This window comes from Malurus melanocephalus, unplaced genomic scaffold (assembly GCF_030028575.1).
Source record: "Malurus melanocephalus ecotype Western Australia unplaced genomic scaffold, MMel_1.1 scaffold_48, whole genome shotgun sequence".
NCBI lineage: Eukaryota > Metazoa > Chordata > Aves > Passeriformes > Maluridae > Malurus > Malurus melanocephalus.
Window position 1 is genome coordinate 2,221,823 of NW_026623280.1, and position 15,517 is coordinate 2,237,339.

At 36.0% G+C, this 15,517-nt stretch overlaps 1 protein-coding gene across 2 annotated transcripts in view; it reads right to left on the reverse strand.

Annotated features, from left to right (window-relative positions):
- The window catches only part of USH2A (usherin), a 367,630-nt gene that overhangs the window by 266,451 nt on the left and 85,662 nt on the right, over positions 1 to 15,517 (reverse strand). For both annotated transcript variants that reach the window (XM_057365137.1, XM_057365136.1), the window contains exons 19-20: positions 14,887 to 15,031; positions 4,865 to 5,095 (exon numbers count right to left, since the gene is read on the reverse strand). In XM_057365137.1, coding sequence (XP_057221120.1) covers positions 4,865 to 5,095; positions 14,887 to 15,031 — 376 coding nt within the window. The remainder of the gene's footprint in view (positions 1 to 4,864; positions 5,096 to 14,886; positions 15,032 to 15,517) is intronic.

Sequence of the window (15,517 nt, forward strand, 5' to 3'; positions counted from 1 at the left end):
GAGAAAATAGGGTTTGTTAAGTCTTAAGCATGGAAGGATGGAGGAAATTACTGCCTTCTTCAACTACCTCCMCAGAGGATATAAAGATGGAGCCACATTTTCTTGGACCTCTATAGTGACAGAAAAAGAGGCAGCAGACACAAGTTCATGAGTAGAAAATTTTGTATAGATAAAAGGGGGAAAGCAAACCCAAAGACGGGTCATACYGGAATATTTGGAAACATAGCTACATATGGAGAGAAAACTCAAGCAGACAAAAGCCTAAACTGGTCTAGGTGGATTCATTATGAGCAGGAAGAGTCCACGATTTCTCTTCAACACTAAGTTATTACATTATTCTGAAGCAGTAATTCATTTCTAACCATCTCCAATCATTAACTGTAAAAAGAAATGCTGGAAAATATCTACAGGAGAAAAAATAAAGTAGAAGCAAAACTTGTTCAACTCATGCAACCTTCCCTCTACATAGAAAATTCTCAATCAAGAAAAAAAGAAAAAGGCAGCTCTTTCCTACTAGAAGTTATTTGGTGAAATGAACATCTTTCCTAGTTTCATTGGCTTAGTCTGACTTTATAATAGGATATATGTTTGGAAAACATACTTAGAGGTCACAGAAACAATCCACTTACTCCAAAGCAGAATCAATTTTACCCAGGTTATTCCTGACAAATGCTCATCCAACTATTCCTTTAAATCTGCAGTGTCAGAGCTTCCATTTCTTCCTCACAACAATGAATTCTTTTGCTCAACTAGCCTGAATCTTTTAGAAAAAAAAGGACAATCTACCTGCTGTACTTTAAGCTTATTATGARTGCATTGCTGCTTTACTCACAGTAAACACGAAAAGTTCATTTTCTTCTTTTAAACTACACATTTTTATATATTTTAACACCATTATTGTGTCTCCTTTCAGTCTTCATTTTCCTAAGCTACACCATTTGCTTTGCCCTCTTCTCTTACACTGTCTTAGGACCTGTAATCCTGTTCATTTTCTTGGTATTCAGTCATAATGGATCCCATAAAGTTCGGTTGGGATACTGAAAAAGGCTCCAGAAAATTATTTGGCTCCAGAAACTAATGAAAATATCTGCCCCCWTGACTAACTATCAAGCATTTTTTCAAGATCCCATGGAGTGGAATTTGTTTTACACTACTGGAAAGAGCTGTGATGAAGAGTGATGGGGAGATCCAACACCAAATGACCACAGCCATTCTCAGCACTTCTGCTCAGAACAAATGTAAACGACGCCTGTGCAGTGTTCCATGGCAAACTCATTAAGAAACATCGTTACTGGAAAGATTCTCCACTCTGAGAAATGTCTGTGTATCTGAGCCAGAATCTGGCAGTAAAAACACTAGCAGATATATACTTTTTTTAAATACACATTTTTAAGACCACTTTACAACACTAAAAATGTCATTATAAAAAATGTTCTCCTTGWAATGCTTAATATATTAACATCTTACCTCATACAGTTATTTTCTAATTATTACAGAGCTGAATATGCCTCATGCAGAAGTTAGCAAAGATTACATAGTCCAGGCAAGACATACTTCTTTTTAAGTGTWTTATCCTATTTCAGGAAACTTGGATTCAAAGCAAGGCCAAACACAAAACTTTCTTCAGAGTAGACTGCATTTTGATCAATATTACATGAATAATTTTCTCTTTAAACAAGTAGCATCCAAGAGGAATGACATTTGAACTCCAAGCTTGCCTGTCTACACCCTGTATAAAATAGGTATTACTTCTCTCGACAATGAGAGAAGCAAACACAACAGGGGTATTACAGCATTCTGACACAGACTCACAGCCACAGCACACAAGCTGGACTAATAAAAGCTAAACCACACAAAATAGATAATTTGTAAAACCTTCTAGCCATTTCTAGAGGGCCTTTTCAGTATAAAGTCMCACATTAAATAGAATCTGAACTTAGCTCCCCATACATTAAATCAGAATCACAATACTTTGTCATCTAGTGGGGAAGATATGAAGAAAAACACCTTTTCAGAGATAAGTTCCTTAGCTAAAACAAGAACACYAACAGCTCTTCTTTGCCTTGTGGTATTTTGATAGATACAACGAATGCTGTTGTATCTAAGAACTTCAAAGAATGCAAATAAGTACTAAAAATCAAGCCTGCATTATTTGGGAAATTATATTATACATGACTAAAACACTTCTTCACAGTTTGAAGAACTGAAATGTTGCATGTGGACAGTTCCAGCAGAAAAAAAAATCTTTTACCTGATTTCCTCTCATCTAATGTGCACTCAGAACACATCTTCCTGTGCAGCTGGAGGCTTTGTTACAGACAGGACACTGCTTAGTGTAGCCAGTGTTTATTGAATAAGGGTTTTTTTTAAAAGATGAATTTGGAAAATTTCCCAGATAATACATCTGCCCCTATTACTTGCACCTTGGACTGTAAGACCAGCCAGGGAGGTAGGGAGGACAACTGCATTTATTAGCAATGAATAAACTGATCAATCATTTTCTGGATTAACAGTGGGAGATTCCAGACGCACCAAGAAGTATCTGTCTGCTGACTGACACATACAAGCTGGCACACTTTTGTGTCAAAAATGTACACAGCTGCATGCACACTAAAGCTGCTCCATCCATAAAGCACAATTGCCAACTGCTTGTCTTCAGAAATGGGTAGTAAGAGAGAGTCTCAACAACAAAASAACTGCAGAGTGCACTTAAAGAATATTTTTCATTGGCTTAAGTGTCTGTCTTTCTAAACTGTCCTGGATTTGCTATCATTTTCCCCTCCATCATGTTTTGGAAGGAGGACAGTGACCTACTTAGAAAAAAACAGATTTATATGTCTCAAAATCTTTATTGAATTGCCAAACCTGAACTACACATTTTTAGGTACCAAACGTAGACTGATTTAATTTGATTGTCAGGCATTACTAGCAGATGTCTGGACAAATTGCCTAGTGTGTTTTAGTTCTAGGTTGTCTCCAAATACTCTGACTAATAGGTGGTAGAAGAGAAAGAGCCCAATCCAAAGCAATGATAAATTGTATTTATCCATACAGCGTTATCAGCCATCAGCTGCCAATATGAAGGGAGCTTTATTTTAACATCTCCCAACCTGTCTGCCCAAACTCTCTCAAATCATCTCAGCCATCACAATAAACTTTACTCAAGGCATCAGTCTCAGCTTATGGAGCATAGCCAAACCCCAGAGTGAATTGACACTTGGGTAGATTGGTGCTGGGCTTGTTTGGCTACAAATAGACAGATACATTAACAATCTCAATAGTGCAACATCCTCTTCCACAAGTACGAGATGTATGAAATTCAGTGATACTCATAATTCTTAACCTGTTTGATCATTTAACTGTACTGCAGTAATGGGGCTGACTAAAGCTCCAGTGAGAAAAACTGCAGCTCAAAACTCCTTCGGTGTTTAGATCATCAAAACGGACAACAGAAGAAACATATCAAAGGATTTTTTTCTAAATATAGAGTAAAGGGTGCAAACTGATGTCAGGAAATCCACTGAACAATTTGGATGAGGAAAGGAGTCCAACAGCTGTTCCGACAGATTCCCGCACAGAGACAGGTTTTGCCAGTCAACACAGTGTCAATATTTAACTAACACATTATCACTTGTTATTATTATTTATCAGTCAGGTAAGCAACTAGCTAGAAAAAMAATTGAAGTCATCTTCAAATGAGTTTTTTTTAAGTTAGATTTACCAAGTGGTCATAGAGAGACAAGAAGCTGATTTCTGTTTTAAACAAAACCAGAATTTGCACATACACACTTGGAAGTACCGAGTGCTCRAACACCCTTGCCAGAATTACCTGTGGTGACCCTGAAGACAAGCAATGTCAGCTGAGTGCTCTTCAAAGCTCCTGCATTCTTTTGTGTRTCAACAATGCTGCCTGGTTTTTGCAGCCCTTCTCTCTCTTAGCAAACAAGGCTTAGCACCAGGTTCAGCTGTGCCACTGCCCCATCAGAGTGCCAGTTAATGCTTGCTCTTAGTTACCTGCATTCCTTTTGGATTCCCCCTTCCATGACCTGAGATAATTATGCACACACATAGATCTTTCATACCCTTTTTCTTTTTAATCTTCAGTTCTGCTATTTTTTCTTTTAAAAACTCATACTTCGTGCATGCAAATGCAAGATTTCACTTACAGACTTCTGCAACATCTCAAACATGCAACCAGGTTCATTTTTGCAAAAAAATTTACGGTCTATATCTTTGCTTTATCCCAGAAGTCAAGACATCAGCAAATGATGAGAATCACAGAAATGGGACATAGGTCTGCTTCAATGTGAAAATCTCCTGGTTCCAAAATAAAAGAACTATTCAAGAAAAAAGAGGGAACACCCAAAGGTCCAGGAACACTGGAATTCTGTCAGAGTGGCAGGCTTTTTTTCTTTCCTTAACAAAATAAACAGGATCACATCACAAATATTTTTAATATGGAAGACAGAGCTTTTTGAGTGCTTATGCAGCCCCAGGAATCCCCAAAAATGCACAAAATAAAATACATCTTAGCACTCTCAGCAAATTAACTAAAAAGTTTTTATCCCAAAAGAAGAAATAAAACCTCTTATGTATGTAACTCAGTAATGAGTCAAATATGCAGCAACATTCACTGTCATGTACATCTCTCTGTCCAAACAAAGGGAATAAAAATCTCACATGTCCAATGCTTTCCATAGACATTTTAAGTGAGAATCAAAATAGTCCATACATCACTAATCATTATAATAATAAATTAGAACCTACATATTTTGAGATAAAATTTTATGGAACATGATACTAAGTGGTAAAACAAATGCAGAGTACAATTACTACAYTTACTAAGTAATTTAATCTAATTTACCTGTAAAGTAGGTATTGGTGGGGAGAGTGGAACTAGCAAATCTGTAATACCCATTTCCTGGGAAACGGATCCCTTTCGTTACTTCTATGCTCATTGTAGCTAAAGATAAATCCATCCTTTCCACCTGGTAGATGGGTGAAGGCCCATTGAGATCTTCTGGTTCATTCCAACTTATCTTTACTGTWGTGCTGTTTATTCCTTCAACATGAGGGGGACTAAGTTTTCTTGGAGCTGTGGATAAAAAAAAATTATCTAGGTGTCATTGTCCATAACACTTGGGAAATTATTTATCGCACATAACATAATCTTTGCAAAACATTCTGTTTCAGTTTCTGGTCTTCTTAAGAAAAAACGCAAATATCCATAGAAGCTTAATTAGGGGAGGGAAAAAAACCCTCAAAAATAATCTTTAGGAGAACCTTACTTTCAATTGCCCAAGAATTACTTTCTTTCTTCAATCTTTAGAGAAATGTCTCCATATCTAAAATATTTTTGTTCATGATCTTTAAGAATATTAATCAACATCTTCATAAAAAGTATATTTGCWTTCCCTCCTGCCTTGATTGGCCTCTTATGCCAAACACGCTCTAAGTATGTGTCTGCATGACTTTCACAACTGGATGTGAAAGAGAAAAACCAAAGGAAAATCTGTAGTTATTTAACTCTTGTTACATCTCAATATGGTACATGACAACAGGAGTCTCTTGTCACTGGACTTATCCTCACAAGAGGAGCAGAACAACTCTCAGCCCACCATACTGCAGGCCCAGCAGGTTGCCCCCATGATATGCACACCAAACATCAGCTTGTGTTCAGATAATTACTCAGATCAAGAAAACAACTGTGTCTAACTTTTCTCTACCAATTCTGGTGCACACCCCAGCTCCAAACAAGATTGTTTCCATGAAGGTAGCAGCATAAGACAGTTTTACTTTATTAGGACAATCCTCCTACCATTAAACCCAGTACTTTGATATCCTTTTACATACTCTGATGGCATTGRCTACTATGCAGCTGAATTTTTAACCAAACTTACTCAATTTTTAATAAAATACTGTACAGTAAGCCACTGGAGGGCAGCATGACCTGTTTGGATAATGGCACAATGGTCCTACAGGTAGAAAGAAATGGACCATCACTGAAACAATAGAAGGCGTCATCTGGAGAAGTATGAGAACACTCTGCTATGTATAGACTCTATATACATCTTATCTTGCCTTTTTTTCTTCCCCTTCTTTCCCTGATAAAGCAAAGGATTTAGCAACAGAAACTTCATTTGTACCCAGGAAGCGAAATACAATGACAACTTGTAAAAATTACTTGTTCCCATAATGACACAGTAAAGAGCAATAAACGCCTTTCAAGAACAATAAAACCTGAATTAAAATATGGGGCTTCAAAATCTGACATATTACTTCACAGTCCAGCATCATACATAGCACAAGTTCTTTAGAGAAGGAGAGACTGCTTTATTTAAAATGAATTAACAACCTTTTAAACATTCCCGCATTTCCAAGATTATTAACACATTTTTCATTTTTCCTATTTTCCAGTAGTATATGACTTCTTTCTTTTTCTTTGTCCCTCACACCCCATAACTTGATAGATATTCTTCTTGGAGAAAGCAGAGAGTGGGGAAACTGGGAAACTGCCAATGGCACTATGTGCTGTAAATTCCTGCTTAGGTATCATTTATGACTTCACAATCTAATTAGTATCTCAYGCGATGGTAGAAATTTACAATGTCAAAATTGAAGTAATGCAGTGTGAGGTCATAGGCTTTCCTGCATAAGTAGGGCACAGCACTAATGAATTGTGGTATTAATGCACAAGTTTAAATAGAAAACATRGCTTAACAATCAAAACTTCACCTTTGAGGGAACCAGCCTACGTAAGCATTTTAAATGCGAAATGAAGAGGTTGAGCCCTCCAGTTCAGATTACTGATGGCAAAACAGAAATGTTAAAATTCATTATTTTAAAACACATACAGCTGACTAGCACTCATGACAATAACTACATCTTCCTTTAAAGTCTAGTATTAATAAACGGCAGTTACTTGGACCATAATTATGGCATCTCTGATACCCAAACCTGAAGCTTTTATGGGGCTTATGCAATTAACTACTTAAATGCATCGTAACACTTGCTTCTCTGACAGGGAAGTATTGATTTTTTAATCATTTTCAAGTCTCCTCTAGCACAAATAAATGTACTACAGTTACAGTTAATGCACTGTGTACACGCATTAAACACTGGCATGACACAATTTATTATTTTGTGATATATGGAACACAAGACTACTAACCTTTCAGAAAGTAAAATCCTTGCTATAGCATTAGTATTTAAACTACAGTCTCCTTGATGCTTGAGGATTCTTGTGCACCAAGACAGTAGAAAACTGTACAGAATAGGTTTCGTAAGTATTAAAAAACACATAAAAATCACAAAAAAGAACTAAACAGAAAACCCAGCTGCACAAGGAAACAGACAGGTCTTGAAAAAAAATCAGTAGCACTAGCCCAGGAGGATACTAAATGCTGAAATTAAAAATATTCAACACTAAAAGATACAGTATATATTTTCCTAAAGGTGTCACTGTGGTACCTGTAGCTACTTTCTCAAAGATGAATCKAATATAATTTTACCTATTTAATTTTTTTAGTCATGTTCTGTTAAGGCACATCTGTCAAAATAATGAGGATACTGCATTTTAGTGGATTCAAAGTCACATTTTTGTGTATTTTAATTATGCAGTTTTAATGTCTTGCTATATAATACATATTTAATATATTATAAGGCTAAAACAGTATTTAAAAGCCCATGATTGCTGCATGCCATTGTTTAGCAGAGGGCACAGAAAAGACCAATAAAGACAGATGGTCCATACAGCTTACGCTGAAGTCATATATCTAAATATAGATGTTGCTACACAGGTCATTACAAATAAGYCTTTCCCATGTGTTTATGCACACACATGTACACAAAAATGAAGTTGGTAAGTAAAGAGCAGTTAATTTYGTTGTGTTTGAAATAATATCATTTTAGTTTTAGGCTCGAAGACAGATGCCAGCATTTCGCTCTGAACAGATGGTAATTCCATCTAATAGTGCATCTCTGTATTAGTAAGGTCTGTTGTGTATACAAACAGTAATAAACACTAGGTAAGGATCAAAATAAATTTTAATTGTTGACATTAAATTCTGGCAGCCATGGTTCTAAGGATACAATACTCCTTTCTCAAGTCTGTCAGGTTTACTAATACAACTGCTAAAGCTTTTCCATACTCTGCCAGATTCTTGTCCCAGGAATAACATATTTGCACTGTGGCTAAATTTTACAGGCTTACATATGTTTGAGTAACTCCTGCTCAGCATAATGTAGGTATTTGTGCACTCTTCCACTGAAGCCTTCAATTAGACACYGAATAGTTCAGGAAGGTAACAGCAACCAAAAGTACACAGTCCTTAATTGTTGTTAAGTTGAATCCAAAACGCATATGTACAAATTAAAATTTTTTTAAAATGGCAAATTGAAGGACAAAAAGTTTCAGAAAATGTATTTTCCTTTCATGTTAGAGTTTACCTTGCAGATAAAAATGACACATCGCACTATGGATCATCCATTTCATTTTTGCTTCCAGTAACTAATCCAGAGGACCCTGAGTTTGCCATTCCATTTCTGGTATTTCCTCCTCTTTTTCTGCACTTCACAATGGTATCAGTCATTTCAACAAAAAATGAGTCAAGCAATAATACTTATGCCTTCTGACAATACTTTGAGTTTTAAGAGATTCTTTAGAGTTCATTTTGGACTCTTTCCAAAAAAAAGGAGTAAAACCCACCCACAGTGGACATCAAAGGAAAGTTCAGCAACACGGATACGTTGCAATCGTATTTCTTTTAAAATAGATGTAATGCAGTGCATTTTTAAAAAATCATGAAAAATATATTGCTTCCACCATATGGGACAACCAACGACTCACCAACCGATTTAAGATGCAGCATATTGAGCTGACCATATGTTACAGTRCTGTTGAATGGCTGAGTGATTCATGCCCGTCACATTCTAGTATATCAATTAAAGCTCCTTGAAGTCTGCATGATTTGTGTCTCTGTTATTAAACCCTGCTAATTCATCCCACTTACACATCTGTTATAAATCTCTAGGAGTGCTACATGATTCATGGCAATCTGTGAGCATGGTACAGCAAATTCTTCTCCTTGTAATTAACAGTAAATTGTTTTACTGCCATGCAATGAATTTTTCAGTTATATTGCAAATGAACTCCTAAATGCACGGTTCTTTCCTAAGAACTGACTTATATTATTAGGCAATTAAAAAGTATTGCTTTGAACCAAAAGCTTTTAATCAAGAGAAATGCAACTTAAACATAGCTTAAAAACGTTGCAAATTTGGCAGTGAGGAAAAAGAACAAACTGAACAATTTTGAGCTATTTTCTGACATATAATATGTGGTTGGTAGGGGAGAAGAAACAAATAACTTTTGAGTCCCTACTTATTTCCTGAAACGCAAAGAGCTGTTTAACTACAGCCTCAACCCTTGGCAAGATAAGTTTGAGCAGATTCTATTTATCTCAGAAGTTACTTAAGTCATCTGTCATTACGAAATTTCTCAGATTACTTTACACTTTCCTAATTGTAAAACAGCGTCTTTATTCTTGGAATAAATAATTGGATAATTAGCCAAGCTGAATCATCAGAGGATTCCAGTGCTGCTCAAGTGTTCTTGTCAAAGGTGAAGCAAATTCATTTCAGCTTTGCCTCTGTAGCTTTCTGAAGAGGCTTTGATTTTTTTTTCCTGCTACATTCTTGGCAGCAGCCTCAAATTCATGAGTCCATACATCAAGTCAGTAGTTTAACAACAAATGAAATTAAATTCAAAGAAGGAAAACTAATTGAAGGACAGCAACAAAAGTGTTTGGTAATGTGCTTTTTAATATGGCATGCCACATTTGCATGATAATTTTTCCTTTTTAGCATGGAGCAGAAAGTGACTAGCTTAATGAGGGATTATTCAAGACAAGAATGAACAAAATGCATTCATAACTAAGAACAAAGATTGTATTATGAAACGGAAACAGGCAACTGCCGAGAAGTAACTGGATGATTGGTTTATGCATTATGAATAAAAAGGTAGAAAAATATTTATATTAGTATTCACTAATGACTATATATACAAGATTGTTGTAATTAAAATTATAAATTAACATATTAAGAGTGCTTGTTTAATCACTTTGGGTCCTATTCACAATGAAGAGACTTATGTACATGCATGCAAAACAATCTGTGTTTCCAGGCCACCAGCAAATGGCCCTCGCATKTCTCTTCTGTAACAAAGGAAACTACACATTCCTTATTACCTGTTTAATGGGTATTGGTGATTTTAAAATTGAGSCATAGCATTTTGTAGAAAAGCCATCTATGACAGTCATAAACAAATGAGGCTTTTCAAAAGGACTTGCACTGGACCTTAYTCATGAATGGGAAAAAAATGGACRAATTACTCAGATTAAAAGGGTAATCAAAAAGAAAACAACATCAAGGAGTGTAAGACAGCCCAGAATCAACCCAGCAAAACCGGAGGCAACTCCAAAGCCCCCAAATACAACTGCTTGAGAACTCTGCCAAGAAGCAGCTGGTGCTGGAATAATATCTTCTACAAATTAGCTTCTGAACCCTGTAATTGCCATCAAAAGCAAAAGACCAGGAATACAATATGCTAGGGTAAATGGCAGCAATCACAAAGCCATGCTTTGCTATGTCTTAAAAAGTGCTTTTTAAACGAACTAAAAAAAAAATAAGGGCAAAGGAAAGGCAAACTTAATTACAAGAAATAAGCTTGAAATAAATGAAACATAGCTGCATAGATTGTTTAGGGCAACCTTTGACTATATGTTTTCAGATTTGAGATCAGTAGCATAAACAATTGTCCTGGCCCAAGCAGTCACATGGCTAACTTCATCCTGTTGATGTGACAGATATTAATGAAAATAAAATGGTGTTTCTTTGCCTCAGTGAAAAATTTTGAAAATGTGCAATATTTTGTATTGGTAATTCATAATTTATGCARATACATTGTCACAAAAAACTTTCAAAGGACCAGGTCTCCCACTGGTACCAGCTAGTACAACTCTATATATTCCAAAGTAACAGGGCAGAATCCTACATGAGAGAAAATCACACAACAGAAAGCATTTTTGAAAGTAAAAAAAATTAAATATGAAACTGCCTAATACCTAGTAAAAACAAAAACAACAGGCTGCATGTCATTCTCAAAAATAAATAGAAATTTGAACATGGCAGAACCCAGAGAGAGAAATAGAGTAAAATTTTGCTCTATGTATTGAGATGAAAAATGTAGAATTACTGTCCAATATTGTTTCCAGTTACATACAKGCAGATTCATTGATGATCTTGGAGTAGCACAGACAAAAACAAACCTCAAATTGGATTCCAAATTTTCAAACAAAGCATCAACATTGAAGTTTTTCCTCATCTATCAGCCAAGGATTTTAGTAGCATGAGCAGAGAAATTGCAGTGCATAAAAAGTCTTTCAAATACCACAAGGCCTGTAGAAGATGCATCATCTTAATTTACCATTTAAAAGATTGGTTAAAAAGTATGAAATACTTATAAATACACAATGAATTAAGAAGTCCACTATTTATGAATTTGTATCTGAACAGATCAAATTGAGGCTCTCTTTCTGTCCAGTCACCTTCTGTTTGAGTAACAGAGATGGGTAATTCTCTTCTTCCTTTAAAACAAACCTTTGTATGTTTGTTTTAATCTGTCATCCCAATGCCACATTTACACATAGCATTGATCTTAAACATTTTTTACCATTCTTGAAGCATCAGGCATAACTGTTCTTTTATTGAACACCCTTTCCTGGTTTCTTAGGCATTCGTAAAAGCTTCCACTCAGCCTTTTTATAAAATAACTCCATTCTTAATAATTTTACTTTGTTTCCTCACTCTCTCTCCACCCATTCTTCTTTTGTCTTCTCTTATCACCATTTATAAATATTGTGGGTGTATGTATTGATGAGGAGGAGTTTTTTTGGCAATCTGACATACACAAGGACATATGGCCAATTTGAGTTTTCTTTCACTCTACTCSTGCAAAGCTGCTCACGAGATATTCCCAGTACAGATGTCTCTACTGAGCCAAGTCAGAAGGACTTAAGTTTGCTTCTAGATTTCAACCAGTCATAGTTSTAGAGACTTCTCATTGAAAGATCAGCAGACACTTCCTGATGTTTCTGCTCCCTTGGGATATCCTTAAATTCTGCTCCAGCTTGCAGTAGTCTCTTTACTTTGTCTTTTCAATCTTATCTCAAAACCACGTACTTTTCTTCCCCAACAATTTTGTTTCTACTGTTTTTACACCCTTTTTTYTGCCTTTGTTTTCATTTGCTCTCTAACAATGTATTAAAAAAACAAACACAAAAAAATTCCCACAAATTGCTAGAGAAAAAAGCTAGGTTTTGAAGAGTGTTTTTTTAAAACTAGTCTTCAAATAAACCTAAAGAGGTCTGAACAAAGTTTAAAAATTACTTGGAAACTTTTAGTGTCAATTTTAGAAGCCACTGGCAAATTCAAAAATTTCAAAGAAGCCCTCTGCTAATACACATCTGTCAGGTATGCCAAAATCAGAGTCATTGATTTAAATGATCCATGTGATAAACCAGTATACTCCATACATAGAAGGGGTGTGGAGATGGTTTTCCATTATGGTTCTCCATTACTCTCCTGAGCACCACAGCAAAGGAATTATTCTAATTTAGCATAACTTCCAGCCCAACTTGAAACACAATTCAGAGCTCCTGGACTGTGTTGCAATGCAAGAGGACCATCATGCTGGAGAAAGTCAAGACTTCATCCAAAAAGCTGCCTTTGCCAGGGGCATGGAGGGGGACTGGCACCCACCCAGGACAGCTGTCTCTTTGCCAAAGAGAYATTCCTTCATAAAAAAGAACTCCCCAAGAGTCTTAGGCAATTTTAAATTTCAGTTTGCACTGTTCAAAGAAAGGATAGAAATGGACTAAGACTTTATTATCTATTTTCACAAATGACAGGGACTGTCATTTGGTTTCCCCAAATTTGTTTCAAGTTTTAACTCGCATTGATTGTCATCACATAAGCAGTGCTTCTTYTAAATTGTCTTTGGAAATACAGTTTTACAGAACCTCACAGAATGAAACATGCACACACACAAAAGAAAAAAAAAGAAAAAAATCTTGAATGGATAGGATAAATAAATTTCTCCAGAAACAAAAAAACATGAATGAAGATAAAATTGCATGTGAAATTTAGGTTTTTGACTTTTTAGTTTGTCAAAATTTAACAGACCACAATAACATGCTTTATAAACTTAAAAAGGAACACAATACAGGACTGATTCTTTTCTTTCAAGGCTTGCCACAGTAAGTAGGAAAAGGCTTCACTGCAAAATAGATAATAAATGGGGACATGCCTGCTATGCTATTTTGTATTCTCCTGTCTTCTCTAATGTGATAGGTCTCTAAGCATTAACACAACCAGGGAGGAGATGGTCATAAACAAGCTGTCAAGCATAACTAAGCTATTGTTTCTGAATCTTTTAATAAATGTATAAATGCAAAGTTGGATCATTTGTAGTAATAAGGTGTGCTGTTTAGGCRATATTTGTTTCCATGGTTATCAGCACAGACTGGAACACTGTTCTTTGYATAGCTGTGTGGAATGGGATAAAGTCATACAAGTTGAAGGCTCTGTATATGGCCAGTCTTTCACTTGAAAACAAATGGAAAGGCAATGAAATAAACAGACTATGAAGAGCAGAGGACAGATTAGAGGCAATATCCCCACAATATCCCCAGCCGGAATTTCACTTCAGCAAAAAATTTCAGATTTTTTCCTATATGAGACTAAATTACATGAGGGGTAATTGCAAAGATCATCATCACAACACACAATGGCAACACCACTAACTGCTTAACATTTTAGTTAAACATTTTAGCTAATATTGTGAAATTAATGTGTTTTAAATGCCTATACAAAAGGAAACCACAGYGTTGTGGTCAGTTCTCTTCAGATGAACACCAGTATGCCACATAGCGTGGTTTGAGCTTGTATTTATAGTATTAAAGAACCATATTGATTATTTCATTCCATTAATAAAGAGACTTGTAAAGCTGATATTCCAAACAATTCATCTCTTAAAACCCTCTTGATCCCCCAATGTCCAAGAACTGAGTTTATGCCAATCCTTTCTTCAAAGTAAACACAGGCTTTYTCCAACTCAGTTCTGGACTGACATGTATTTTCCCCTAAATTTGTACACAGCACCTTTGAAATCCAATGCTATTGAAATTAACTCGAAGACTGAAAATGCATTAAGATGCACAGGAATGTTTCTTTAGCACTGTTTCCCTAGATAGGTAGATACATATCTACAAAGCAAAATCTCAAATCTCGGGGCTAAAKAAACATTTTCCAAACAAGCAGATCTAAAGCATGTATATTGCTTCTTACTCAGACATACAAATACACTACGTATTTATGTTACCCTTAACAGAAAAGCCATGCAACTCCTCCTGCATGTGWTGAGCAAGGTATTGGCACAGCTGATGCATTTTTTGTTTCATGTTATGGAAACACAATGCACACACTGAAAACCCCACCAACAAATTAAAAACTTCTTAGCATCRTAAACGAATGAGTGCATGCAGCCACATTTATGTACATTCACTGTTTAACCAAATAGGAACAAAAACTATACATATCATAACCTGCAACTGCAAGAGCAGTACACAAATCCGTAGTAGCTTAAACCTCCACTAAAAACATTTTGGGTTTAATCTGTCAAAACAAAAAAAAATAATAATGAAGCAAGTCACTTTGTATTACTAYAACACTAGCACTGCCACCGTGCATCAAATTCCGACCATCATCATGGCATTCATTAGTAAACTGTGGGTCAACCTTGCACTTTGCTACAGATTATTTCCTTACCAGCTGCCAAGGTTTGCCCCATGCCTGGCTCACTGGTTACACAACCGATTTGATTGCAGAGAGTAACAGTAAAGTTGTACGTCCTGTAAGGTTTTAATCCCGTTGCCACGTAGGAGAGCTCGTGAGGCTCGGCTATATGCAAAACCTGCAAAGCAAACAGATTGGAAGACAACAGTTGGTTAATAATATTTTCATTCCTGTCATTTGATGACATGCWCACTAATAAGAAACTCGTCTCTGAACTTGCAGATTCCTTCACTCAGATTTGAGAAAGCCTGAATAGACCAACTGAGGGAGAGGATTATTTTGGAGAGTCTGAACAAGCTGGGATTTAGGTGATAATACTTCCCATCACACTGTTTTATGAGGTAATAAGCCAGTTCCTGAGTGGATAAATGAGGAAACAAAGTTATTGCCTCATAAAACTGTGTGGTGGTGCAGTTATCACTACAAACAGTGCAGCTACAATCAAGATGACAAAAATGACACTATTAAGTTGTGAAATCTGACCACCATTGAAGGAGTGACATGATTAGCAGGCATTAGGAAGGAGGGGAATAACTAATACCTAAAAAACACTTGCAACTGCTTTACTTTAACATCAGTATAAGCTATCAGTGGGAGGGGAACT